Source organism: Colletotrichum paranaense (genome assembly GCF_030867605.1).
Source record: "Colletotrichum paranaense strain IMI 384185 chromosome Unknown Scaffold_6.1, whole genome shotgun sequence".
Classification (NCBI taxonomy): Eukaryota; Fungi; Ascomycota; class Sordariomycetes; order Glomerellales; family Glomerellaceae; genus Colletotrichum; species Colletotrichum paranaense.
The window spans coordinates 2,747,085-2,773,477 of record NW_026848964.1 but is presented as its reverse complement, the minus strand read 5'-3'; the positions used below and the strand labels follow the sequence as shown (position 1 = coordinate 2,773,477).

Below are 26,393 nucleotides of genomic sequence, written 5' to 3'. Positions count from 1 at the left end.
CCTATCTTCATTCCTTTTGACTATTGAGATTGGAGGAGGTAAATCTAATTTGTAACTCGCGATCATGCGAACATTGAGTGGCCCCAGACATGAAGAGAATGAAAAGAGGTAGAGGCACGATGAAGTGTGTGAACTTGAATCGGGCGGGTAAGGTGTCTCAAAGGGCGACGGAATTCTGTCGGTTCATCGCGGACGCTTCCAGGGCATCATGCGCAATATGACAAACAACGTGAAGCAATCTCATAAATCACGAAATCCGCATCTCGCTGAAATTACAATCCTGATTACACGGGCTCACCGCTCACGGAGGATTCTGCCCAGGCCGAGGTCGCGTCCATCATGTAGGAGAAAGTGTAAACACTGACACGTCAAGAGGGAGTCGGGGTCTGGTCAGGAATGCAGTGCTTGCCCGTTCCTGAACCACAATCCATATTCAATTGGGGGTGCAAATTGGATGAAGCTTGACTGGCATTCGACAAAGGACGTGCGGCGTCGCGCTCTCGGTGTGCTTTGCATGCCTCTGGAGACACATGGACCCCTTTCATCAGCTGACGCGTGATCTACTGGATAGTCCACAGGTAAGGTGAGATACCTGAGGTGAATAGAGAAAGGATGAGGCGATTGCTGGGAGAGATGTAAAAAGTCTCCCTTGCCTGCCGTCTTCTTGGACCCCGACTTATGGGAAGGAGAGGTCTTGCCACATTTTCTTTTTTCCCCTTCCTTCTTTCCTCCTTCGCTCCTTGCTCCTGGTTTCGCCTGTTCGCTGCCTGCATCAACGTCCATCATTTTTCTTGTACGACACAACGTCTAAATTTCTTCATCATCGTCAACTTTCTTTGCTTATTGTTTCAACTCACAAAGTGCTACTATTGTAGCCATCTAATCTAATCAGTATTAACTCACATCTTATCTTTACCTTTACCTTTTGCGCGAACCCCCGTCAAAGATTTCCCTATCCGGGAACCGAGGAGACCGGAAAAAAAAACAAGTTTTGTCGGGACGGACCACCAGCCCTATCAATCCCATCTTTCGTTATCTATCACTTGCAGGGAGATCTGCAGGGTCCTGGGGCAGCACCGCAGCAGCAATCAAAGGAAGGGGGAAATAAGGGCAAAGGCTGCAAGATAACGTTCAAGTGTTCCCTGCTGGGCTGGGGGCGATCAGCTCGGAGGGTTCCAAGGTTCCAGCGGACTGGGCCGCAGCCGCACAACGCCGTCACCGCTACCATCGACGCCATCGGACGAGAAAATCCGGGGTTCTGATTTCAAGGCCCTGTCTAGCATCGCATCGCATCGCATTGTATCGCATCAGGCGAACGGTTCAAGGGACAGGATAGCGACGACGACGAAGGCCACACTGCCGAGGAAGACAAGGGGAACGAGCTCTGAAAACGAAATAACACAATCACTTGACACACAAATCGCGCACCCACACCCATCCACCCACCCACAATGGAAGGGTTTCCGCGTATTAATCGCACCATGTCGGCAGGCCCAGGGCCACCGAAATCACCTGCGCCGCATCCACCCCGACGAGGCCAGAGCGTCACCGCCGGGAGGCTCACACGGTACAGAAGCGTGCGGGAGCACAAGAGTGTGCTGGACTTTGGACGCAACTGGCGGGACTGGGAGGTGGATATTTTCCAGGACGACGAGACGGTGTCCAATGCAACGACCGAGACGGGCACCGCGACAAGCATTGCGCTGGGTCTAGGCATTGGAATTGCCGTGGATGAAGAGGAGGGAGCCGTTGGTGGTGGTGGTGATGATGGACAGGCATCGGTCTCGTCGCCGCATCGTCATGATCAGTATGGGCAGCAGCAGCAGCAGCAGCAAACCCCAGCTTCATCGTTAAGGAGGAGGCGCACGGCGCCGCTGCTGTCGACGTCGGTGCCGCAAACACCGTCGGGAGCACCGCAGTTGACAATGCAATGGCAGTGGCCCGATCTCATGGCCGGTACCGGCATCAGCGACGCTTCGTCTCCGTTTGATTTTGAGAATTCTCCGGTCAGTAGCGGTGGTTGCTGTGCAGCAACAGGGGAAGTTGAAGGCCAAGGAGGAGGGCGTAGTGCGAGTTATTATTGTCGTGGGGGTGGTGGAATTGGCACTGATATTGGCAGCACTGGTGCTGGAGATGGTGCGGTTGGCGGTGGAAAAAGAATGGTGGTCCCAGCCCCTCCCGAATCCCCCGTGCGGTTCAGCTACCCCAATCGACGGCGACCAACCAAGACGGCCCCCAAGGCGGACCTGGACGACAGCTGGAGCCCCTTGCATGGAAGCTCGTCTCCTCCTTTTTTTTCTTCTTCGCCGCCTTCTCTGTCTCCGAAGTCCCCTACGACCACGACTACAGATACCAGGTCCTCTCCTCCTGCAGGCGGTGGTCGTGCCAGTGGTGTTATTACTGGTGCAACAACAGACGCATGCGGCCCTTATGGCCCCAGACCCCCAAGCGAACCGGGTTCCTTATTCTCCCTAGCGCCATCCTATTCCGGGTCCACGTCCCCAGCCCCAGGGGTTCCAGGGGTTTCCTCCACTCAGGCCGCCCCTTTATACGCCTTGAGCCCCTGTCCGCCGGCCCCGTCTGCAGGATCAGCGTTATTACCACCAGCATCAGCGTCAGCTGCTGATGCGTCTGCGTCTGCGTCTTCTGCTTCTTGGTCTGCGGCACCGAAACCGAACCTCGTCGGGCATGTACCACAACCGCCAACATCGCTGACGACAGTACCTCCTACACCACCACGACTACCCACAGTCCCAGCAGTCCCAGTCGTCCGCGCATTTGCACTTGCGCCTGCATCTGCGCCTGCACCAGCGCCAGGAGAAGGATCCCAAGGAACGGCACCACTTGAACCAGCTACACCACCGCCGCCAGTACCGCATCACCCTCCTCCTCCTCCCCCTCCACCACACTCGCTTTTACATCCAACACAACCATCTCCTCCTGGAATAGGACTGGGACTACTTCCGTTGCCCTTCCCGGCTCAAGGCCAAGCCAAAGCCCAAGCCCAGGCACATCATACCCGAGCACGCGACCTCGTCCCGCCTCCCGGTCCCCATCTGCGCCCTCGTTCGCACAATCCAATCTTGGTTTCTTCCCACTCGTCATGCGCCGACCTGAAGCTTGCTGCCAGGGCTGAACACGCTCGCTCTCAAATTATCACCAAGCTCGCTCTCCAACCTGACTCCCATAACAACAACGACTACACCTACACCAACAAGGAGGACCTCATCCGCAGCAATAACCCCAACTGGGACCAGCAGCTTGCCCGTCAAGAGGAAGATCGACAGCGCCGGCGCCACCATCAACACCAGCAATTGCTCGCCCAGGAGGAAGAAGAGCACCGACGTCGCAAGGAACAGGAAGAGGAGGACGCTGCTCGCTGGGCCGAAGAGGTTGCTCGTCTTGAAGCAGAGACCGATCGCATCTTGGCAGATCAAAAGGCAAAGGACCTCGCAAGACTCCAGGCTCAATTGGCCGCCGTACCCGACGCACCAGCCTCCCGTGTCCGGAGCCCTATAGTCGACAAGTTTACCTTCTTCTTGAGAAAGGGGCGCAAGACCGAACCTGCGAATACCCTCACAAAACCTCCCTCTCAATATTTTCAACCCCTCACCCTCGATCACAGGCCCGTCAGTGTCATGGACCCCTCCCGCTTTATACAAGCCGGTGGCGGTGGCATTGTCCCCCAGACAGATGCCCCAACCTCTGCTAGCAATGCCGGAGAACGTGTTAGTCTTTCCCTCACTCTGACCATGCATGACCCTGATCTTCATCTTTTTGCTAATGCTCTTCTCAAAGCGAGTGACGATACGTTGCATGCAGTCGTCAATCAGTCTTCCTGTCACCCCCGATACTACCCCGAGTGAGATTCTATACTCGGCCGCCAACCTCATGACCCACAACATCAACCCGCAAACCAGTGTTGTGCTTGAGTGCTATTTCGCTTTTGGTCTGGAACGTCGTCTGAGACGCTATGAGCCTGTGGCTCTTGTGATGAACTCTTGGGACCGCGATACGCAGCACTGTCTACTCATCGTACCGGGTGAATCCACGGACAAGAACCCCGACCTGAACCTCGAAGGTGTGCCCCGCACTATCGATCCGCCCCCAGGTCTCATCAACTTCGCGCTATACCACTCTCAGCGGCCCGGTAAATGGAACAAACGCTACGTCACGCTCTTGGAGACTGGGCAAATGTTTTCAGCCAAGAAGAAGGATGCCAAACTGTCGGACAAGGATGCCGTCTCGCTGTGCCATTTATCCGACTTCGACCTGTATACCGTCACCGAAAAGGACATGCTGAAGCAGATCAGAGCTCCAAAGAAGAATTGCTTTGCGGTCAAGAGTCAACAGAAATCAACAGTCTTCCAAAACACGGAAAACTTCATCCACTTCTTCGCCACGGATGATCTAAAACTCGCGGAAGACTTCCAGAAAGTCATTCAAGGGTGGCGTAGTTGGTACATTGCGAACAAAATTGTCGACCTCAACAAGAAGAAATCATCTTCACATAACGGCAATGCGAGAAACGGAACGAAAACAGGCGGTGGCGGTCTTACAAGAAGCGGCACCTTGCACCGACCCCGGGCATCCGCCGACGAGACGCCATATACCATTGGAACTTTCTCGCCGCTCCTGGACATGAACAGTTTCGAGAAACCGATTGACGATTTCGGGAAGGATTTGGACAACAAGCCGACGGCTCGACACGCAGACCATCACTCTACACCCAGACACACCCAATCCCAAAAGGTTGTCTCCCGATCCAGGACCACGCCGAATCTGTCGCAGCCTCACACAAGGCGACTCATCGACCCCTTTGCCAAGGACGAGTTCAAGTCCGGTGGTTTGTTGGGCCAAGCGTACGAGGGGCGCAAACAACAAGCAGAGAAGGCTGCTCTTACCGCAGACCATCAACAATACGCAGTCGAAAGTCCGTTTACCGGGGGGCACTCGCTGCTCGGCCAGTTCCCAGAACACGAAAACAACGGGATGCCGCAGAGAAGAGGCACGGTGCGTTCGTCTCGTCCCACGGCGACAGACAGCATGCCTCAGCCGCGGAGTCGATCACGGCCTCCCGCCGCACGTCCGACCACCTCATCGCGTCCCAAGACATCAGATGGTGGGTCATCTTCAGGAAAACGAGAGATGCCGCAGCCTCTTGTCGACCTCACGCCCAAGGTGCCCGATTTACCCGCAGCCTGGCGAGACGGCCAAGGTCGCGGTGTACGTGTACCCACCGGAAAGCCCCTGATCGAGATGGCGACGGGCTTGGAACTTCCAGACGGGCACCTAGGGCCGCAGCTTCCAACCGTTACCCGCATGGGCACGGCAAAGGCGTACCCTCCCCAGCGCATGGCGTCGCAGTCGGCCGCTTCGAGACCGAGGAGTCGGTCCACAGCAGGCGGCGGGGCCGTACGTCGCGTGGTTTCCAACGAGCAGCAGCCTCCCATGCCCTCCATGCCGAGACGATCGTCAAGAAGAGATGACGAGGACGTTCCGCTCATCAACTTTGTGGAACGCGAGAGGGGTCGAGATACGAGGCCTCGCATGTCGCAGGGCATGTCGCAGGGTCTCGGGCGAAGTGGTACCGTCAGGCACTGAAGGATGACGAGAGCGTATGGTGGCGCTCGGCTGAAGATTGGAAGGAGCCACCAACGCTGTAAGACCAAGAGAAAAAAGAAGAGGGAGAGCGGATCTTGCAGTGGACGCGATTTAGGCGCACAGGGAGATGTCATTTAACATGTAAGATACCCGGATGTCGATGCGACTAGCATGTCGGTCTGCAACAAAAAGCTTTTGGAGAGGGGACCCAAAAAAGATGGCATATTTTGTTTTGTCTAGTCATCTTATCTATCGGACTAGGCCATCTTTCTAGTCAGGAACGTTTTTCCTTTGTTATCTCTTAATACGGAAACTTTTTCTTCTTCATACTTTCTAACGGTTCTATTGTTTGAGTTGGTGTCATCATCGTCAATCAATTGGACTCTGGTATCTATCTTCTTTCTCTAATTGTTTTTCTTTTCACGGCTCCATTTGTGCCACACGCAGAAATCCATGATGCCCGCCAAACACAAATACGCGCGCCATCTGCATTAGTACCTATACTTTGTGGTTTGGAAGTAGTTTATTTGGAGCGCTTGTAGATCTTGGCCAAGAAGATTTCAAAGATGCCCTTCTTGAGGCCCTCGCTCTCGTCGATGTTGTTAATCATGTCCTTAATCTCGCCGGCGCGCTTCTCCTCGAACTCCTCGAAGCGGCGCTTGAGCTCCATGTCGTCAAAGAGCTTCTTGATGACGGCCTCCTTGGCCTTATCCTTTTGGCCGTAGTTGTCCTCGAGGATCTTGCGCTGCTCGGGGGTGGCGATGGCGAGGGCCTGGTTGACGAGCCAGCTGCACTTGTTGTCCATGATGTCGGTGCCGATCTTACCAATGTGCTCGGGCAGGCCAAAGTTGTCGAGGTAGTCGTCCTGGATCTGGAAGTACTCGCCGAGGGGGATGAGGATATCCTCTGCCTGCTTGAGGTTCTTGGGGGTGGCGATGTTGAGGCAGTGGAGGGCGAGGGCGACGGGGAGGTAGAAGGAGTAGTAGGCCGTCTTGTAGACGACGATGAAGCGGTACTTTTCCATGGAGAAGTTGTCGAGGTTGACCTTTTCCTCGGGGGCGGTGAGGAGGTCGCAGAGCTGGCCGAGCTCGGTCTGGAAGGTGACCTCGTGGAAGAGCTCAAGGAGATCGACGTAGGAGGCGTGCTCGCGGAAGAACTTCTTGAGGAGGGTGTAGATGGCGGCCTCGAGCATGAAGGCGTCGTTGATGGCGACCATGCCGACGCCCTCGTGGCGGTACCAGCAGGGCTTGCCGCGGCGGGTGATGGAGCTGTCCATGATGTCGTCCGAGACGAGGAAGAAGGCCTGAAGGAGCTCCGTCAACCAGCCGAGGGTGGCGGCTTGGAAGTACTCTTCCTCGGAGAGAGGCTTGTCGAGGAGGAGGGAGACGGAGTCGGGGACCGACATGCCGCGGTTGCATTTTCCGCCGAGGGTGTTGATTTCAAGACTCTGCCGCACAGGAAAGCTGTTAATCTTTTGGTGTTCTTCTTCTCTGACAGTTTCTCCCTTTTTCTATTGCCATTGAGAATGAGGAGGACGCGGCACACATGCGCTCACGCACATAGCCTCATGCCAAACCATTTAGACAGTAGAGTAGTGTCCAGGGGTCGGTGTGGCTAAATGCTTGCCTTCTTATACCACGCCAGCTCCTCCTTGGGAAGCTTGTACTTTTCCGCATGCTCGAGGAGAACCTCCTCGAGCTTGGGGAAGACCGACTCGAACTCGGTGAGGGTAGTCTTCTTGGCCATCTTGTTCTGATTTTGCGGTGTGGTCTGAGGCCGGCTCGGCGGGGTGGCTGGATTGGATTAGGGGTTGCAACGGTCTTTTGGAGGCGTTCGAGGTTAGCGACGAGAGCGAAAACGGAGTGGAGGTATCGTGGGGAAGAGGGGAGAGAGGGGGAAAGGAAGAAGCAAGGAGACAAAGGTGGACGAACGATGGCAGCGCGAGTGGCAGAAGAGGAAGACAGAGAGAGGTTGGCTGGGAAATTTATTTACTAGGCAACTTTGCAATAGCAATCCGAAATTAATGCGCCCGCGTCAAATTAGAGCCAACTCGTACAAGACGAGAAAGAAAGTGTACCCCTCATCCGATCTTCAGTTGCTATTTTGGCAGGCGGTGGGGGGGGCGATTGCCCAGACGGTCCCTGATGTTGCCGGGATAAGTGGGGTCTCGGGATGACAGGCGACCCACGACATCCAATTGACTTCCGCCTCAAGCATCATGGCGGGGTCCCCATTACCTAAGCTCACCAAACTTTACTGGATTGGCCGCTACGCACGCTGCGTTGCTCACCGTGGCGGTCAAGTACACCGTAGGTCACTTTAGCGTCGTCGCGCCCGTCGCGTGGTGGGAATCCTTGGGTGGACCGCTTCCTTTTCTGCCGTTAAGCTTTACTACGTCAGGACAAGGAAACACAACACTCGCATCGCCAATTCCAGCAACCCTGCATCTCTGTATCTCGTCTCACAGCCCTCACTTTGCGCCTTGAAGCTGTAGACAGTACACTCCAGAAGCGACTGGTCCGTACGTTAGCTAAAGGCGCTCAATTGGACGTTGCTTCGATTTACTCCCCTACGAATCGGAACCTGTGCACGACAAGACGACCTAGCTCTTGCCCCTCTGGCCGGGGATGCGCAGAGATGTCACTGAACGAGAATGAGCTGTCGCAGCTCCGCGAGTCTCTGCAGGATGCTGTCGTCAAGTGCTCCGAGCGGTGCCTGTACTCCTCTGCGAAATGGCAAGTTTCTCGAGGACCCATTGCGAAAGAGACTCCACGGCTGACCTCGATCTCAGGGCCGCAGAGCTTCTCAACGCCATACCCGAGCCTTCGAACGACGCCGACCCTGCCGTTACTGATACCCAGTACATCCCGACGGTCTTCACCGTGAACGCTGACCCCGAGGAAGCCCTCCTCGAGGCCAAAGAGATCAACAAATACCTGCTGGCCAAGACCCTCTTCGACTCAAGGGAGTTTGACCGCTGCGCCGCCGTCTTCCTACCCGATTCTATACTATCCGGTGTTCTGAGCTCCAATGCAGATGGACCGCCGGGGGCGTCCAAGGGGAAGTCAAAGTCAAAGACGAGAGGGGACGCCGAGACGACGAGAAAAGCCGGCGGCAGCAGCACTGAGCTGCCCCGGCTCAGTCAGAAGAGCTTGTTCCTTGCCTTGTACGCAAAGTTCATGTCCGGGGAGAAGCGCAAAGACGAGGATTCGGAGATGGTCATGGGACCCCAGGACCTAGGCAACATCGTCAATAAGCAGTTGAATGCTGTCAGCCGGTTCCTCAGCAACTGGTTCGACGAGCGGACGACGGATGACGGGGATATCCTCGGCAGCCAGGGTTGGCTGGAATACCTGTGAGTAGGCGGCAAATTTTACTCTTCTCTCATCTCCTCACGTACATCTGCTTACCGTGGATAAGATATGGCATGGTTCTCGCAAAGGAGAAGAACGAGGACAAGGCGATGGATTACTTTGTGCGAAGCGTCCACCTGTACCCTATGAACTGGGGCTGCTGGCTTGAAATGACCCAACTCATCTCCCGGATAGACGATGTAAGTTTTTGGTTCTGTCGATACGCCCTAGTCGCCAGATCAAGCTGACAAGTGCACAGTTGAGTCGGATTGCCGAGCACCTCCCGCAAAACATATTGTCCTTCATCTGGCACCTCTACACCTCGCTCGAGCTCTACCAGGCTACACCCGAACTCGCCAACTCGTTGGACTCACTACTCGGAATCTTCCCAAACTCATCCTTTCTTCTCACATGCAACGCCATGCTGTCGTATCATTCAAAAGACCTCGTTGCCGCTGAACAACATTTCAGTCGATTGCTGTCACTCCACCCCCACCGACTAGAGTCACTAGATCACTACTCCAACATTCTTTACGTCATGAATCTAAGGCCAAAACTTGCGTTCCTTGCGCACCTCTGCTCGAGCATCGACAAGTTCCGGCCAGAGTCTTGTGTAGTGGTGGGCAACTACTACTCACTATTATCTATGCACGAAAAGGCAGTGCAGTATTTCCGGCGAGCGTTGACTCTTGACCGAACATGCCTGTCAGCATGGACACTAATGGGTCACGAGTACGTGGAGCTGAAGAATACCCACGCCGCAATAGAATCGTATCGACGCGCCGTCGATGTCAATCGCCGGGACTACCGAGCTTGGTACGGCCTTGGCCAGACGTACGAAATGTTGGAAATGCACACCTACAGTCTATGGTACTACAAAAAGGCAGCCGGGCTTAGGCCCTGGGACGGAAAGATGTGGCTCGCCGTTGGATCGTGTCTGCAGAAGATGGGGCGCGACCAGGATGGTATCAAGGCGCTAAAGAGAGCTTTGCTGGCAGACGCATACTATGACGTTGGAAGCAGCTTCGGAAGCGGAGGGGATTTGCTCAACGGCCGTGGCGCGACAGGTCATCTGGACCCGGAGCTGCTCTTCCAGATTGCAAGCATGTACGACCAGCTCGGCGAAGAGGAGGAATCAAAAGCCTACATGGAACTTTGTCTCGCTCAAGAGGGCGGGGAAGCCGCGGACAATGTCTTGAACGATTCGATCGCCATACACAACGACTCGCCAGGCGCATCTGACGACGAGGGTAACGGTGATGGTCGCAAGGAGGGCGGGAACGAGGGAACTGGTGTCACGGCGTCGACGAGCAAAGCGCGAATGTGGCTCGCGAAGCATGCCATGCGGACGGCGGACTACAAGACGGCCAATCGACTGGGGACTGAATTGACACAAGATGGCTTCGAAGTTGAGGAGGCCAAGGCTTTGGTAAGAGAGGCTCGGGTACGCATTAGGAATGCGGAATTAGGCATCAGTCCCTGAGTCCGGCATAAGCAAAGGCGGCACCGTGAATCGCCTTGGTTCCCAGAAACCTTCGCATACGACAGGCGTTCAATACGCCATGAGGGGTTGTTGACACCACATATTCATGTCTACCGGGCCCTCACAGACAGATGAGGCGAAGAAAAGGGAGTGCTGATGGACTCGGCGTATAATGATTGTTCAAGTATTCAGGCGTAAAGTAATGAGATACCACATGGCCTCGGGAACCTAGCACCTTGTGACTCTTCGAGTGTCGTGAATCCCACTGGAGACCTACGAACTGAGATTTCCCCCGTGGGTGTAAGTGCAAGCGAGGCAGGTAGGTTTATACTTCCTCGCGCAATCGCGGATCCAAATCCGGCACGGGCCTGCGGCGCCGTTCCCGCCTCTACGTTTTCCCCTCCGCGTCTGGCTTCCCTCATCCACATAAAGACATCCAAATATCTTCACGGGCAGGCCGCAAAAACCCCCTACCCACGCATTCCATGACGGTTCATCAAAGCCACGCACAAGATCTCACGTCACCGTGTTAGACGTTAAACGAGGCGAGCGGGAAAGAGATATACGACACCTACCGGTAGTAGTCGAGAAAGAAGGCGGGCGGGGGGGAGGTCGGGTTTGGGTTAAGAGCCTGAATACGAGAACACCCACCCCCCGCCAGCCCAACACGTCTTTACACCCCTACCCTCCCACGATCACGATTACGCCAAAACGCCCGCTTTCGTACCTAGACGATCGATGTAAGCTTCTTCCCGCGGGCTACGAACCACGTGCTTGGCTCGTTTTTGCCGGGGGTCGTGGTGCGGAATACGAAGAGCGTGCATGAGCGGGGGGTTAGGAAGACCACTAGATTATTCAGCACCCCCGTTTCGCCCATCGTCGTCGCAAACTACACAGTATTGGCGCTGTCTTTTTGTGCTTCTCGCTGGCGCAGCAGAGATTCTGCCTTTCTGCGCGGGTTCCCTTGTTGCTGGAGAAGCTTCTTTTTGGTGTGGGTGTACGTGGTCCCGCAGCCTGCTTTTGGTCGGGGCCACAATCGTAGTTCGATGCCTTATGTAGCTTGTGGTGTGAGGGTGTGTTGTATATGCAGTCAGCTGCCCGAGGTTCTGAATTATTGATTCTTGGCGGACGTGAAGAGCTGCGTTATTCACTGCAGCGGCTCTTATCAAGTCGTTCCCTTATCGACCGACCTATCACCTATCGAGGGAGGAAAATCGAACTTTGAGGTATGCTTTCTTGTAAGGATTGCTTCTAGTGATGTGCTGACATGTCTGAGTACGTCTGCTCTCTGAACTATGATTATCATTATTTTCGTAAGGACTGTATGTAACCCAGTATGGCAAAACACTCCCTATGCTCTCCACGGATAACCGCCGTTGTGTCCTAAACTTCAAGAGTTGCCATAGGGTATCGTAATAGAAAGCAAAGATGATTATCCGGTGTATTCACCTCTTCCAACTTTTGCCGGCCGTAAATGAAGGTGATGAAAGTTAAGAGCCAATTCGTCAGACGTACTCACCCCCCAATTCCACCCAGTCGGATCAAACCAGGAGAGCGAGTAGGACAGCAACCAAAGCCGCACCAGCACCAGCTTCAACCATACCAGCCGCGTTCGCGGGAACCGTGACGGGCCTGGTGGTCGTTGGCCCGACAGGCGTATTGGTGGGGAGGTTGGTGACGGGCGTGACGGGGGTAACGGGGGTAGTGCTGGCGATGATAGTCTCGGCGGGCGGCGTGACTACAACAACGACAGTCGAGGTGCTGTTAGGGCGGGGGTGGTGATGCTCGCTCGTGGGTTTGGGCGGCTTGGGCGTCTCCTCCGAGTGAGTCGGGTGCCCCGTAGGCTTGGGAGGTTTGGGCGTGTGCTCAATGACGGTGGTGTTGTGGTAGGTCGGCTTGGGAGGCGGGGTGTGCTTGGTGGTCTTGATCGTCTTGACCGTCGTGCTGGTGATCTCTGGCGGGCAAGAAGTGGTGTTGACGACGGGCGGCGGGTAAATCGTCTTGGTTGTGGTGTATGGTGGGGGTTGTCTGGTAGTGATAGTGCAAGGACAGTCTGTTCTTATGTCAGTACGGCGGCAAAGCAGAAGTCGATCGAGGCTGGTCGACTTACTCGTGATGGTAAGTGTCGTTGCCGTGGTCGCCGTGTAAGTCACGTTGTGATGAACAAAGGTAGTGGGCGACTTGATTCATGTCAGCTTCGCATTCTGGTCTCTTGCATCAAGTCTTCGCTTTTCAGAAAGCTTACAGGACAGTATGTCTCATAGGCTGTAGTCACCACAGTCGTGTAAGCGGTGCTGATATCAGTCCCCCAAGCCTGCGCATAGGCTGCGAGCCCCGCTACAGACAATAGCTGGACGTATTTCATCGTAGATTGGAAGCGAGTGTCTCTGATTCAAGCGAAGGTGTTTCTGCCAGAGGCACGCTGTAAGTTGAGCGAAGGTGATGGGCGGATGTGTGAGGTTTAAACGATGGTATTCAGAACGATACAATACAGCCAAGCCAGGCGATCGCTCCCCTTATGTATCGCGGGGGCGGCGTCATTTCTGCGTGAACATATTCATCGTGCAGAAGAATGCTTTGGAACCGGTGCTTACACGGCATGGGATGTTTGCCTCGCCGTGAAAACGATGTTGCCGAGCATCGCCGCCCTTGCTCAGTCGGGCGTATCGTTGCCCGCCTTCCAACCCCGAATTCGGTTCTTTGCGTCTCAGTTCTGATGGGCAGCTGGTACTGATGACTGTACGCACCTTGTAGGTGGCGCGCATCGCCGTGCCAGATGTGGCCATGAGGCAGGAATGTGACTCCGTCCCGGCAAGGTGGACGGCGAAGATACGAGAAAGTCCTGCCCTGTCATGCTTAGTCGGGAATGGCGCCATTGCTTTGGCTGGCATAACAGCAGAGATGGGTTGAGGGTTTGGTTCTCGACCCTATCCTCCTATTGGGTCGGTCACTTTATTGAAATCGTTTTGGGCAAGTGATTATGCGATGGTAGGGGTCCAGCGGTGACAGTTCGTGTCATCAACCACAAATGCCTCCAGTTTTGGATACGCATCGCGAAAACCCGGCTGGAAAATGTCTCCGGGGAACTTATTCAACGCCAGAAGCTAAGCATCTTACCAAAGAAAGGTGCAGAACATGAGTCTTTACAGAACAACGTTGCCTCGTGTTCGCCTCTGTAGCCTGGCCGCAAATACTATGCTGCTCACCAAGTTGCCAAAAATATATTCACCTTCGGCCGACGGGTTCGACTGCTTCAATAAATCGCCTCGTGATTTGACTGAGGCCAACTGAACAGATGAGAACGTCTCAGCAGATGGTGCTGTATTCGACGATTTGGAATGTATGTGAATCTCTAAACAGACAAGCTGACTGACACGGCGAAAACGCGAACAAAGAAGACCACAACCAGCGCTTGCATAGTTGGCTTTCTGAGCAGTGCAGCAGATTGCTAGCACTTGAAGCTGACTTCTAAGAGGAGTTCTCGAGATGCTCCTTTAGTGCGAGCTACGCCTCCAGGCACATCTCGCATATCCCGGTGTATCTGAACGAGCCGTTGTTGGGACTAGGAAAAACGGCCGACTTGCAGTCCGATTTTCGCAATTCTGCGCCAAGGAAGAGAAAAGAGAATGATGATAAGAAAAGCAAGAGAGATGGAGGCGCAAGTGCTAGAGTCAGCACAACACAGCTTCTATGTCCTCTTCAGGCAGCGCCCGTTGCCGCTGAAGCTGTAGAAGCAAACCCACTTGGCATGCAGATTATCACATCGCGTAACGATGGTGTTTTGTATGTCGATCAGTCTCGCGCCGGTCTCTGGATGAGTAGAGTCGAGCATCAATATCAGCCAAAAACCGGCCCTAACAACGACAGCCGGGTAAATTCATGCTTCAGGTTGGATGGAATCGGTGTCCGCAAGACGCGCCTCAACAGATCCAAGTGATAGGGCAGCTATCAGAGCAGCAGCAGGCGAACTTGGTTCTCGCCAGTTCCATAGCGAGAGTGCCAACGTTCCTGCAGACTTGGTTGAGAGATGGCCACCTGAAGCAGGGAAATGCCCCTCCACCCAAACAGTTACAATCTTGCGGGGAGTCCTGCTGTCAAAGTCGGCCTCTGTCACGTTCTCGCTTCAAGGTTTAGGGTTCATGGTGTCAACGGTCGTCGGCGCCAAGTTTCTTCTTCGCAGGTCGAGAACAGTTTCGGGTTTAACGGAGTGGCACCGGACAGACCTCGGTCGCGAAGTTCTTCGCCGTTGCGACACCGGTGACGCGCGCGGTGGACAGGCGGGTGGGCAAGGCATCCACAACCAAGAAGACCTGGCGTGAAAGGTTTTCTTCCTCGGCAGTTTGTGTGGCTGGAGTGAAGTTTGCGAGCACTTCTTGGTATCCGTAGATGGCAAAATGGCATTGGTTGTTGGAATAGCTTGCGGGGGAAGAGGAGCTTTAGAGCCAACATAGGGCAGAGGGCGGGGGATTCGACGGGCACAATGAGGTCACAGCTCGTCCCCCGCCTCGCCTTCGTAACGATAAAGAGCTTTCCGGCAAGGTCTTGCGACACTGAATCCGCTTCCAAGGCTGGGTGGGTAGATGGTGATGCTGCTTGGGGGCTGCTGCTGGGACAATCCGAGACCAGAAATCCAGATTGCGGTGTTCCACCGACAGAACTGCAACGGGGATCCGGTGGAGAAGGATTCTGGCGATGATGGTGTGAGGGAATTCCAACATCAGATGTCCAAGGCCAGAAGCCAGTTAGAAACTGGCTGAGAAATCAGTTGGCAAGCCAAGGCGCAAACGGAAGGTAAAGCAAGGTGAAGAGTCTTTTGAGACTGGAGAACTAACTGGGATGCGCTAGAGCAAGAGGTACCTTGTTGTCGGAGACGAAGGTTCCAACTTCCGTCTCGGTGCCGTGGTACTTTGGCGTAACCGAGTTCCGTCCCATCGACGGTTCCTGCATTGGACAGAACTTTGCTGAAAATGGGCCCGCCGGAGCCCCGTTCTCGAACGGACCTGCCTTCCGTTTAGGGCTGGCTCAGCATCTGACGGTTGGTGCAGCGAGATACGTACCGATTACCAAGCACGCGGCCTGCGCTCCGGCTTCCATGAACTGCATAAGGTAGCCCAAGGCTCGATTACCTTACACAGGTCGACAATACCTTAGTGTACTCAATCGTGGCAGTCGAGACTGGAGCGGTTTCTCATTGTTGGCAGCCACGACTTCACGAGCCGTTGCTGCAGCCTGCAGGCTCTTCATCACAAGTACGTACTGTACAGTATTCCTTCCGCAGTGACTGCCCTAGGTGCGAACTGTCCGGAAAGTGAGCGATGATCAGTGGAACCGGCTGCGGTCGAGAACAGCCCCGTCCCAATGATCATCTCAACGGGCCGCCAAGGATATGCGACATGCCAATGCAACCATTACAGACGAGCCCAGACAATGGAAACAATAGGCAGCGGTACCGAGCAGCAAAAGCTTGCTTCCTCGTTGCTGACCACTCGGTCACGGTATCCCGGGAGCAAGCACGTGTGTTTGTTACTGCCCGAGACCAAGTCGGGGAAAGATGCTCCAGTGGATAGACAACACAGACGAGCAACCGATCTGACGGTAAAAAGAGATTTGCAGTACATCTCTCACCTTAACCTACACCTTAGATATCACCTTAATCTGCCTCCTTGCTACACTACCTTGTAGTCTCCAGCCTTATACTCGGTAACTTATGGGCAATTATTCAATATTGGCTGTTGTGAAATGGCAATTTCTTCATACTCTTCTTCTTCTTCTGCTTCATGTGTCTCTTTGTATTGTGTACCTCGGTACTATTAGTCAACAAGGTCCATGGCTGAATGGATAACTCGGCGATACTTGAGTCGTCAACTGTAGTCGCAAGTCGCGACATGTTGGTGGCGTTGAGCCTACGCAGTAAGCTGCGTTGCCCTGCAGGCCTGAGGCACTATGTACAGATGACTCAGGCTGAGGCAGAGGCCAATTATCGGAAAGAAACTTTTGGAAAAATCAGAAAGTTCCAATTGACTGAACCTGAAAGTTCAGGCCATCGAAATATGCAGGCACTGACAGCATGTGCGCGCACTGCGTGAATAAACTTGTTCATGGCAGGTGAGGAGCGCCGAGAGAGGAGGGGGCAGACCGCAGACGTCGGGGCAGTGTCCGGGGACCTCCGCCTAGTACCGGGAACTGCTCACATGTCAAGATATTGTTAGTAATTAAGGCGAAGTTGCTGTATTTCATCTATTACTCCAACGACCTTCCCTCGGTCCCCAGTACGGCCTCATCTACAGTGCACGGGACACCACACACTCGGGCTGTGATCGACAGGTACAACCCACTTTCCTTCCCCCTTCGGCCACGCTCCATCACACCCTCCTTGCGGCTTTGCCCTGACATCTTGTTCCTGGTGCCAACTTTACAAGTTCACACCAGCGGTCCAGGTCGACAACCTTGGTCTGAACCTTGCTCCCCGATTCGCTCACAAAGCTCAGAGCCTCCAGTCTGGCCGTTTCTTCCTTGAAGTTTCTTCTCCCCTCTTCCCCTCCTGGACACTCTCGGATGTACCTCGCCAAGCCCTTCTGGCCAGCAACGATTCCTCGCCGATGGGGTCTGCCAGGGCACAGAGAGGCATTTTCCGGCGTCGTGGCATCGCCTCCGTCACAGGAGTCTGAAGGATTGCCAACCGAGATGGTTGTCGTCCAACGACTGATGCCGTCGTGTTTTCTTTTTCCTTGCTGAGTGAGCCTTGGCCTCTGTGTTGTCTGCTCCAGTGAGCGCTCTGGTCTCCCATCCCCGGAAACGCCTGCGTTGCCAGCGAGGCCGTCATCTCATCTTTACAAACGTTGGCTCAAGTCGTTGCTGTCGTCTGGTTCCTTGGTCCATCACCTGCATTTCATCACATTGATCGGCCGTTCCTGTCACTCTCTAGTACAGATGAACCGGTGCGGCGGGAGCTCAAGCCACGCGCTGCCGTCTCGGCGTTCACCCAAAAGGCATAGCCAGCACGGCTCTCCCGCGCACTCCCTCCCAACTTCCGTCCGGCTGCGTAACCCGGCGTCCCATGACAGGGGGGTTCACTCGGTACTGGCCGGCACATTTTATCCAGTCCTCTCACCAGTCCGTGGCTCGACTAGGGGCCAGAGCTTTAGGGCCAAGGGGGGGGGGAGGGGGCTGCTCCGAGTATGTACCTATTCGAGGGAAAGCCCCCGTTATGAGCCGAAATGGCCTTGACCGGGTACGAATCATGAGCCGCGGCGCTAATTTGTGTGCTGGAGCGCCGGGTTGCCTCGAATCGCGCGTTTCTACCACTTGTTCTCTCCAACCTGTCAGGGTACGCCACGCGCAGAGGTCTCCTAGTGTCAGGTACCAGGCACAATCAGCAGCCAACAGGCCAATAACACTCTTCAACAGACTTTTGGAAAGCTGACGCACATGCAGGATGGGAAAAAACAAAAACCGCACCAAGGGCTGACGTCCGCGGTTCCTTTTGCCAGCACGCACTCGCAGCCTGCAGACGTCGGTGTACCGAAATACATACGCCTTGTCCCTCGTCACCCTGGCACGCCTGACCCCCGAAATCCCTCGACAGCCTCCAGTCCGTGGGTGTTCCTTTGGCGCCAGGTACCCGCACACACTGCCGCGTCGATTCCGTGCTCCTGCCGCACAGCCAACTCCCGACGGAGGGCGCCCTGACGCTAGAAACGAAAAGGAACTCTAGACACAGCCTGGAACTCCAGAAATAGGCGCAAACACTGGAAATAAGTCTGACAGGATGAAGATCTATTAGAGATGTTCCTGAAAACAACCTTGGGTGGGCTTTCCCTGTTCCAGCTCCAAATGATCCATGAACCACTCGTTTACTACAGTCTATGTACGTCGAGTATACTGCGCAGATCCAGTACACTATTACTCCATGACACCGTTGTGTTCAAACCTTGTCTAGTGCCCTCGAACCGAAAAGGATGGCAGACGTCCTGGTACCTATGCGACTCCGTGCTGGTCCAGACCGAAAACTCTGAGCTTGGTGAGGCCATTAATTCCACAGACACGTCCAATCATGGTTGACAAGTTACAACGACTTGTACAAGTTACAATCATGGCGCCCAAGTATCCTAGCCCACTCTCCGATGGAGGCTACTCCATGTAACTCTGGGAAACACCCTCGGGCTGAAGTCCCCACCGCGGTATCCAAACGTTCCCACCCGTGGACGTCCTTGACGCCTCCGGCTCCGCTCCCCACTGCCATCTCATGAGCAAGTCCTTTTCAGGCTTTTCTCCCACATCCTTCTGACATGTGTATAAGTATGGTCCGGTTCCCACGAGGCCTTCCCTTTCCCCGGTTTTGATTCCCCATCCCGCATCACTATCCTTCCTGTGGCCGAGCCTCACACTTTGTCTTTTCAGACAGCAGCATTCCTTTCACATACACACGAAGCTTTTCACTCCTTTGAAAGCTTTCATCCACTCAACGGCCCCGGTCCGTTCAGAATCAAACTCACAAACCAAGCTCGAGTCCATCACCACAACACCCATCCAGGGCAACTCAGTTCTCAAGATTTAGCTAGACGCTTATCCTAGAACCATCTTCAAACCCTTTTGAACCTGTACAACCGTTGTTGACAACGTTTACGGGACTCTTTCAAACAACTCACATTCAACTCACCGAACCACGCTCCGGCACTTACACACCCTCACAAACAAATCCCCTTTCCACAACTCAAAATGCAGTTCAACCTTCTCACCCTCCTCGGCTCGGCCGCTCTCGTTGCCGCCAACACCGTCACCTTCAAGTCTCTCGACGACGTTTCCCGCACCGTCCACTTCACCCCCAACTCTGGTCTCGCCTCTGTTGACTCCGTCGAGGTCCCCGCCGGCGGCGAGGTCAAGGTCAACATCCCCACCTCCTGGATCGGCAACTGGTACTCCGTCTCTGAGGGCTCCGAGAACGTCGCCGGTATGCTCGGTGAGGTTGCCTTCAACGGCTGGAACGGCCTGACCTACTTTGATGTCTCCGCCATTGTCAACCCCAACGACCACAACGGCGTCAAGAAGATGTGGCCCGCCAGCGGCGATGAGCCCATCTCCGGCTGCGACTGGTGGCCCTGCAACAACGCCTACTACCTCCCTGACGATGTCCAGACCAAGGTCACCTCCGAGACCGACCTCATCTGCACCCTAGGCAACAACGGCGTCACCTCTCGCCGCGACATTGACGACCACCACGAGTCCCCCAACTACAAGCGTGACTTCGTCATCAGCAACTAAGCTTTCTCTTCGGGAACACAAAAACCAATCTTTGCCTTCCTTTCTTGGCTACGTTTAGAAGAAGAGGAGTTTTGGCCGCGGCGTCGATGAATAGTCATCGGCTGACCGCGTGCGCTCGCGCTGTGCGCTTACGACTTTATGACCCCTAACAATGACAACGGACTCTTCTTTTATAGAAGACCTCCAACGTCATCTGTTATTTTCACTTGCAAAAAAAGAGATACCCCATCACAAGAAGCGCGGCTACGCGTGTGGGCTTAGCGGGGGATCAGGGGAGGTCAAGTTCTTTGGGATATAGAGTCATTTTTTTTGGAAACCTTTTTTAACCCGGGGCGTACGGTCAAACAGAGAACGGAGCAATTGGAGCAATCTAGGCGTTTCCCCTCTATTTTCCCCCGCGAGAGAGACCTATCTCGTCTTCGATATCTCATCCATTCACGAAAGATGAGGTATCGTGGCCAGGTCTCGTTCTTGTCTGGCTTCACTTACACGACTTTTTGGGGTAACCCATCCCTCACCAGTTGTGGAGGCTGACAAAACTATTCTAGTCGCTCCTTTAGACACACGTTTAGGAACCTTTCTTGTTTGTTGTAAAACCAACAACAACAGTTTCTTGTATTTACTAGGGCAGAGAGTTCCGCCAGAAAGAAAAACAAATCAAAACCGTTTGAACGTCAAGTAAAAACAACAAACATTGTTACTGTTACCAACCGTGCCAACTTTTGCCAACCTAATTACCTAGTTGCTGTTTTTTGTCAGTTGCCCGGTCGGAGACCCCCCAATTTACTACCCCGGCCCCCGGGCCCTCCTCCGTGTTAATAATGAGCTGAAATGAAGGGGTGTTAGTTCTAGCCGGGGTCGGCGCTGGGATGGCATGTCTGTTAACGAGTAGCAAGTCCGTGCCATGGAACAACTTGTTTTTATTCCCTTTTCCAAAGAAAAACATAACTCCCTTTGGGAAACGAGATGCGCTATGCACGGAAGCAATCTGAGCCATGTCATATCGTCCTCTCGAATGGAACCTGAAATGCTTCGTTACGGTGGAGAGGAAGTGGGAAGCACTACTCCATACAGTAAAGAGACGGAAGGAGCATGTTCGGTTGGTGAGAAAAAAAAAAAAGCAAAGTAACATGCAAGTCTTTCCAACGTCCAAGAACCGAGACATCACCCCCCCCCCCCTTGAAGGAATACAACATCCGTCCAACCCCCCGTCCGACATGTGCATTTCGGCACGGTTTTTGGTTTCTTTGCTTTTTTCCCTGGCTGCTGTTCTTGTTTCCGTCCCGTGTCTTGGGATGAACCCAAACAGGTAGAAAACGGCTGATAGCCCACGGGCCATCGGCACCCCAAGTTTCTCAAATCTCAACGGGCGCTGGCGCGCGTGCCCACCCATCCAACCAACCCCTGGGGCTAACGCTCTGCGTTTCAAGACACGCGCAACGTCGCACCACCCAGGACCTGTATTTCTTAACCCTCGCATCCTGGTTTCCAAGGCTGGAGGGGGGGCTGGAGAAGAAACATACGTACTGGTTGTATCCAGTGATGGGGATGGAGGCAGAGTGAGACGACGTGGCCCAGCCCGCCCAAGGGGGTTCTGTTGGTCTCGTTTGGAAACAAAGACGACTACGAATCGGAGACTCATGCGATGGGGGCTGAATGGCCCCCAAAAAGGCAACGTCAGCACAGCTGCCAAAGCCACCTTTGATATTCGTCATCCGACAAACCCACTCGTTGGTCTTCCGATACAAGACCCCTCAAGACCAGAAGAAGAAAATTGGAAAAAAGGGGACGTATTCTGCTTTCGGCTGTATGAGGCCGTGACTCGTGAGGGAGAGACGCAGACACAGACAACCGGCTAGTCAGGTCCCTTTTCTAAACATGGAGGGTCTGACTTCTTGGGAAGGAGGGCTGATTTCTCTCTCCTGCCAAGTTCGTCGACCGTTGAAGATGCGAGACGCGGATAGATGGAAGCCATCGTCTACCAAGGTCGACAAAAGTTTAGAGCTTTACTGCTGTGGACAGGCAGAAGAGGGTCCTTCAGCCGAGTTCTAAGACTACACGGTTGCTCAAAACCCCTTTTGAGGGCTGGCATGGGAAGTGCTGTAGACACGACCAACTGGCTAATCGGTCCCGTTTCCCAAAATTCTCAGTGGAAGCCCTCTTGCCCCCCTCTCTCACGCTTGAATAGATCGCATATTAGCCACTATACTTACTCCTGCGACGACGCGCAAGCAGTTCTCCAGCTAGTTGGCTAGCTCGGATCGACAGGAAACGCATGCCTTATCTAGCCCTGCAGTGTTCGTGCTCCCCCGAGAAGAACTCCCTCCGACATATCTTGACGTGTAACCTACGGGCCGAGAAGGGCAGGGCGGGATTGGGAGGGCTCGGGTTTAAAGGGGTCACACACACACACGCATGACAAGACAACCCTGGTGAGGACGTACAAACTTCCATTTGACAGCATTTCTTCTTTGAACCCCGTGGTACCTGTTACAAGGGGGGAACCTCTCTTCCCCTTCCGAGACTGTATTGCGCCCCTTTAACCCGCCACTGCTCTCAAGTAACCTACAAACATCACGATGCCTGCTTAGTCTCCTCCTCTCCTGCCCCTGACGGCGGCGACTCCGTCTTACCCGAGTCGTCCGCGCTCTGCCGGCTCTCCGGCTCAGCAGTCGAGTTCCTAGCCGAGACCGTCGTCTCCGACCCCCCGTCCGCCGCCGCCGCCTGCTTCTCCGGCGGCGGTGACGCGACGGTGCTCTTGATTTCCTTGGCGTTGATGAAGCTCTTCAAGTACTCGCCCGCGTCTCCGAACCCGTCAAGCTTGCCCAGCTTCGTGATAAAGAAATCCACGTCCCGGAGCATGCTATCAATTTCATCGTTAGCAATTGTCTTTGTCTCAAGGTAGGGGAGCGCAAGAAACGTACCTATCGCGGCCGATGGCCGTCTTCGGATCTGCCACTTCAAAGACCCTACCGAACTGGTCCTTGTAGCTTGAGAATACAGGTCCCATGATGAGCTGTACCGAGGTCTCGGGTAGGTGCTTGGTCAACACGCGGTGTAGGGTCGTGGTTTCCTTGGCCAACGTCTCCATGTACGGATGGGTCGACTGGCTGCCGTCGTGGTCCCAGTCGATTGCTCTCATGGATTTCGAATGCTGTGCCGCGCGACCGCTCATGATCTCGACCAACTTGTCGTAAATGCTGTTCTGATGCTCTTGGAAAAGGCGCCTAACCTTATCGAATTCTCCCATCAGACTAGAAACACTGGCTCCAGAGCCGGCGTGGCGTCGCACAAATTCCCGAATGTGGGGTATCAGTGTTGCGATGAACGACAGAGCCTGAGATGCCAATGCCAAATGCCTGGTCGTGATGTTTTTGAGACCGGCAGACCGAGTGGCACCTGCACCAAGAATGAGCTGGGTACAGCGGGAGTTGAAGAGCTGCAGATAGCCAATAAGGGAACTGGCGACGTCGATTGCCATGGAAGGAATACTGCCGATGAGATGCATGAAGTGCGAGATGCCTTCGAGACCAAGTATGGCAGAATTGGGGAGCAAGAAAGTTTCGCTTTCAATCTCTGCGACACGCGCCTTTTCTTTACCACTGGTGCCGTTCGTCTCGGGAGGCGGTACTGCGCTTCCATTCGACACAACCTCGTCCGGATTCTCTTCCCAAATTCTCGTCCCTTCCGACCACGCCGCAGCATCCTTGGTACTACTTTCGAGTACCTGGTCAAGTAAAGCCTTATTCTTCTCATCGAAATCTTTGGCGCTCCATTGGTCGGATTCCATGCCTTGAGCAAGCTTCTGCTTCTCTGCGTCGCCATGTTGCTGTACAAAGTCCTTGATATGGCCGTTGACCAACGTCTTGAGTGCCGTGCCGCTGCGTCCTGAGAGCGCTTCGCATTCGTTGGCGAAGAATAGGTTGAGAGTAAAGTAGCGAAGGAACCAGGACAGGCTAAGATGCGTGCTCTGCTCCGATCGGACTTTCAAAACCCTGACAATCTTATCCTGCGCAACATCGACGGCCTGTCCGACCAAGTTGGCAATATCCATTGCCTTGTGAATCTCTTCTTGGACCTCGAAACTCGGAGACTCGTCGAATCGAGGAAACTCCCGGTCGAAAGGTGTGGGACTCGCGAGTGGGGAGCGAATCGGTGGCGACTTCAGACCAGCTGCTGTGGCTTCCTCTGTCAGGCAGCTTGCAATATCGAGAAGAACCTTGACCTGGGTAGTCAACCGCCGGAGGGTTTCGGTCACGCCAATGTATATCGACTTGAGTAAGTCCTCTGCATCCTTGGGGTCTAGTGCCCTTAGGTTTCTAGACAAAATGGACGACTTTTCTTGATTCGAGAGATGTTTTCCGCCGCTCATGGTCGAGGCGGACATCATTGACTCGTTATCGTCATCGTTGGAGCTAGGCAGCGGTCTCCTGATGAGATTTTTTATCTCACGTAGAACAATCTCCCGATATGCTGCGATCGCAGCGGATATGTGGTGAGCTCTGTGCAGACCATGAAGATTAGGCATGATTGCTTTGCGTAGTTCTTGTGTAGAGGCAAGATAGGCCGGTGGGCCGGCAGACTCCCTTGAGGCGCCCCCCCTTGCCCGCAGTGATGAGCTGCCCCAGCGAAGAAGGACTTCCCGACTTTGGACCGATTCAACGTGCCTCCGGAGATCAGCTAGTAACAAGCTCTGGAACTTGGTCTCATAGGCTTTTCCGATTCGAGACCGGAGCTGTTGAAGGTCGTCATTGACGCTTTGCAGAGCCGTCGCTCCCCTGAGATCCCTCATCCGTGCCAGTGGTAGTATTGGAGGTTCAGCCTCGGGCGAATCGTCGTGCTCACCAGCTATCAGAAGCTCGAGAGTGTCAATATTACTCAAAGCCTTGTCAACCTCGCCAGCATCTACCAGCGCCTCGCACGATGCAACACCCTCAACGATATGTTTCAGTTGGAGAACCGCATCGTTGAGAGCCTGTACGTTTTCTCTCCGCCGGCGCTTCTGGACGATGTTCAGACCCTTGGTGGCAATCTCCTCGTCTAGAGCTTCGAGTTCCTTACGGAGCGCCTTGATCCGATCGACCGACTCTGCGGCTTCCGAATGGAGCTCCCGCAATGAGCCAAGAGCTGTAAAAAATGTCGTCGACGCTGTCGAAATAGAGTTGATCAAATGAACCTCGATTGTATCCATGTACCAGGAGAGTTTCTCCTGTAAAATGGCGTTGGTGGCCAAGGCCTTTCGCGGTGCTACAATATTGCCATTGCCATCATTTCTGCTGTCTACGCTCCCCGGTGCAGGAGGAACGACCTCTGACCTCTCACTGACTACATCGAAAGTCCTTGGGTTCTCCAAATGGAAGTCATCGTCAAAGTATACGTTGGGTATCGTCGACAATGGAGGCGGACCATGCGCGCCCTTTCTACTGTAGCCTGAACTGGATCGTCGCAAAAGACCTGGGCCTTCGAGAGAGGAGATGGACGTTATTGATGCAATGGAAGATTTCCGCCTCGAGGGCTGCCGGCCTGCGGGCTTAAGATGACTCTCATCAATGGAGTCCCCGAAATCGTCGTGTTTGCTCGACCGACGACCTGAGGAACCAGGCCTGTCATCGTCTTGCTCCTTGACTCGCCGAAGCTGTTCGTACAGGGCGCCAACTTGCGACAAGTACGGCTTGAACTCGGCCGGGTCGATGTGCGGAATGTTCGTTAAAGTGACAGGAGGAATATCTCGAGCGGTAGGAGGTTTGTGCGCGCTGGACGCAGGAGCAGAAGTATGAGGCTGCAGGCCCGTCCGAACGATGGGCGGTTGCAGTAAGGTTGATATGGCTGGGGACTTGTCAGCACGCTCAGTGGCATCTCCAACTCAACAGTAATACCGTTTTGGCCAGATTCCAGCACCGCATTTGCCCAGGTACTGGATGAAGTATCGAGGGACCCCCCTATCGAGTGTATGGAGCTCGCATTCGAGCCTCGTCTCGCGGTATCGTAAGTGTGAGCCTGTCCTTGTCTTGCTGCTGTTAGCGCAACCGTGGCCACCGAGGGGCCGGGCAAAAGTAACAAACTTGTGGAACGGGAACTCGGTGCGCGTGGCCGGAGGAGACATGGACGAAATGGTGTCCATGGACTTGCGGGCGCCCGGAGAGGAATACATGGTGTGAGGCAATGGCTCTGAACACGAGCTGCTCAACGCTGATGTCTGGACCTCGATCGTTTGCTGAGAGTCGCAGGGAAAGCCGACAAATAGATAGGTCGACGGCCACGTAGCCTGGCTACCGTGGTATCATTGCTGGGAGGTTCTCATCGAATAGGGAAGTTCAAGAAAGATGGCTAGCAATAATTATCACTGATCAAGGACAAGACTGAAGAAACGACAGATTACAGCTGGTCTTTGCGCATGCTTCACCATGCTGAGCCACGTTCCCGAGAGGTAGCGTACAATCAAGGGCCCCCCTAAGGTACCCGCATAATAGGTGCTAGTGCTGTCTGGGGAATGCTGCTGATACATCACGTGGGGATAAGATAAGGTAAGGTCGAAGGCCACCTTATCTGCAAGCAGCGGTACGTACCTCACCTACTCAGGTTCAGGGACTTCGAAAACGCGCTAATAAACCACTTTACGCGTCCGGTAAAGGGGGCGCGTTCGGTCGAATTTGGTTTCCCTGCGCAACCCAGAGCCCCTCCTTCCATCCACA

At 54.4% G+C, this 26,393-nt stretch overlaps 8 protein-coding genes across 8 annotated transcripts; 3 read left to right on the top strand and 5 right to left on the bottom strand.

Moving 5' to 3' along the window:
* Positions 1-1,451: 1,451 nt before the first annotated feature.
* On the top strand, positions 1,452-5,604 carry CPAR01_08584 (uncharacterized protein; the record flags this gene model as incomplete). Its single annotated transcript, XM_060492852.1, has 2 exons — positions 1,452-3,728; positions 3,799-5,604. The coding sequence occupies 2 exons, from the start codon at positions 1,452-1,454 to the stop codon at positions 5,602-5,604; spliced, it is 4,083 nt and encodes a 1,360-aa protein (XP_060349222.1).
* A 523-nt stretch (positions 5,605-6,127) lies between these two features.
* Positions 6,128-7,350, bottom strand: CPAR01_08583 (farnesyl pyrophosphate synthase; the record flags this gene model as incomplete). Its single annotated transcript, XM_060492851.1, has 2 exons — positions 6,128-7,067; positions 7,241-7,350. The coding sequence occupies 2 exons, from the start codon at positions 7,348-7,350 to the stop codon at positions 6,128-6,130; spliced, it is 1,050 nt and encodes a 349-aa protein (XP_060349221.1).
* An 891-nt stretch (positions 7,351-8,241) lies between these two features.
* CPAR01_08582 (tetratricopeptide) lies at positions 8,242-10,440 on the top strand (the record flags this gene model as incomplete). The annotated part of the gene is made up of 4 exons (XM_060492850.1): positions 8,242-8,321; positions 8,396-8,959; positions 9,025-9,157; positions 9,217-10,440. The coding sequence occupies 4 exons, from the start codon at positions 8,242-8,244 to the stop codon at positions 10,438-10,440; spliced, it is 2,001 nt and encodes a 666-aa protein (XP_060349220.1).
* Positions 10,441-11,981: 1,541 nt separating this feature from the next.
* On the bottom strand, positions 11,982-12,805 carry CPAR01_08581 (uncharacterized protein; the record flags this gene model as incomplete). The annotated part of the gene is made up of 3 exons (XM_060492849.1): positions 11,982-12,493; positions 12,551-12,620; positions 12,686-12,805. The coding sequence occupies 3 exons, from the start codon at positions 12,803-12,805 to the stop codon at positions 11,982-11,984; spliced, it is 702 nt and encodes a 233-aa protein (XP_060349219.1).
* A 1,512-nt stretch (positions 12,806-14,317) lies between these two features.
* On the bottom strand, positions 14,318-15,543 carry CPAR01_08580 (uncharacterized protein; the record flags this gene model as incomplete). The annotated part of the gene is made up of 4 exons (XM_060492848.1): positions 14,318-14,561; positions 14,630-15,189; positions 15,298-15,440; positions 15,498-15,543. The coding sequence occupies 4 exons, from the start codon at positions 15,541-15,543 to the stop codon at positions 14,318-14,320; spliced, it is 993 nt and encodes a 330-aa protein (XP_060349218.1).
* A 3,615-nt stretch (positions 15,544-19,158) lies between these two features.
* On the top strand, positions 19,159-19,701 carry CPAR01_08579 (DNase1 protein; the record flags this gene model as incomplete). Its single annotated transcript, XM_060492847.1, has 1 exon — positions 19,159-19,701. One exon carries the CDS (start codon positions 19,159-19,161, stop codon positions 19,699-19,701), a length of 543 nt encoding a protein of 180 aa, XP_060349217.1.
* Positions 19,702-20,431: 730 nt separating this feature from the next.
* CPAR01_08578 (uncharacterized protein) lies at positions 20,432-21,181 on the bottom strand (the record flags this gene model as incomplete). The annotated part of the gene is made up of 1 exon (XM_060492846.1): positions 20,432-21,181. The coding sequence occupies one exon, from the start codon at positions 21,179-21,181 to the stop codon at positions 20,432-20,434; it is 750 nt and encodes a 249-aa protein (XP_060349216.1).
* Positions 21,182-22,275: 1,094 nt separating this feature from the next.
* On the bottom strand, positions 22,276-25,852 carry CPAR01_08577 (uncharacterized protein; the record flags this gene model as incomplete). Its single annotated transcript, XM_060492845.1, has 4 exons — positions 22,276-22,564; positions 22,626-25,527; positions 25,578-25,708; positions 25,764-25,852. The coding sequence occupies 4 exons, from the start codon at positions 25,850-25,852 to the stop codon at positions 22,276-22,278; spliced, it is 3,411 nt and encodes a 1,136-aa protein (XP_060349215.1).
* Between the last annotated feature and the right edge of the window lie 541 nt (positions 25,853-26,393).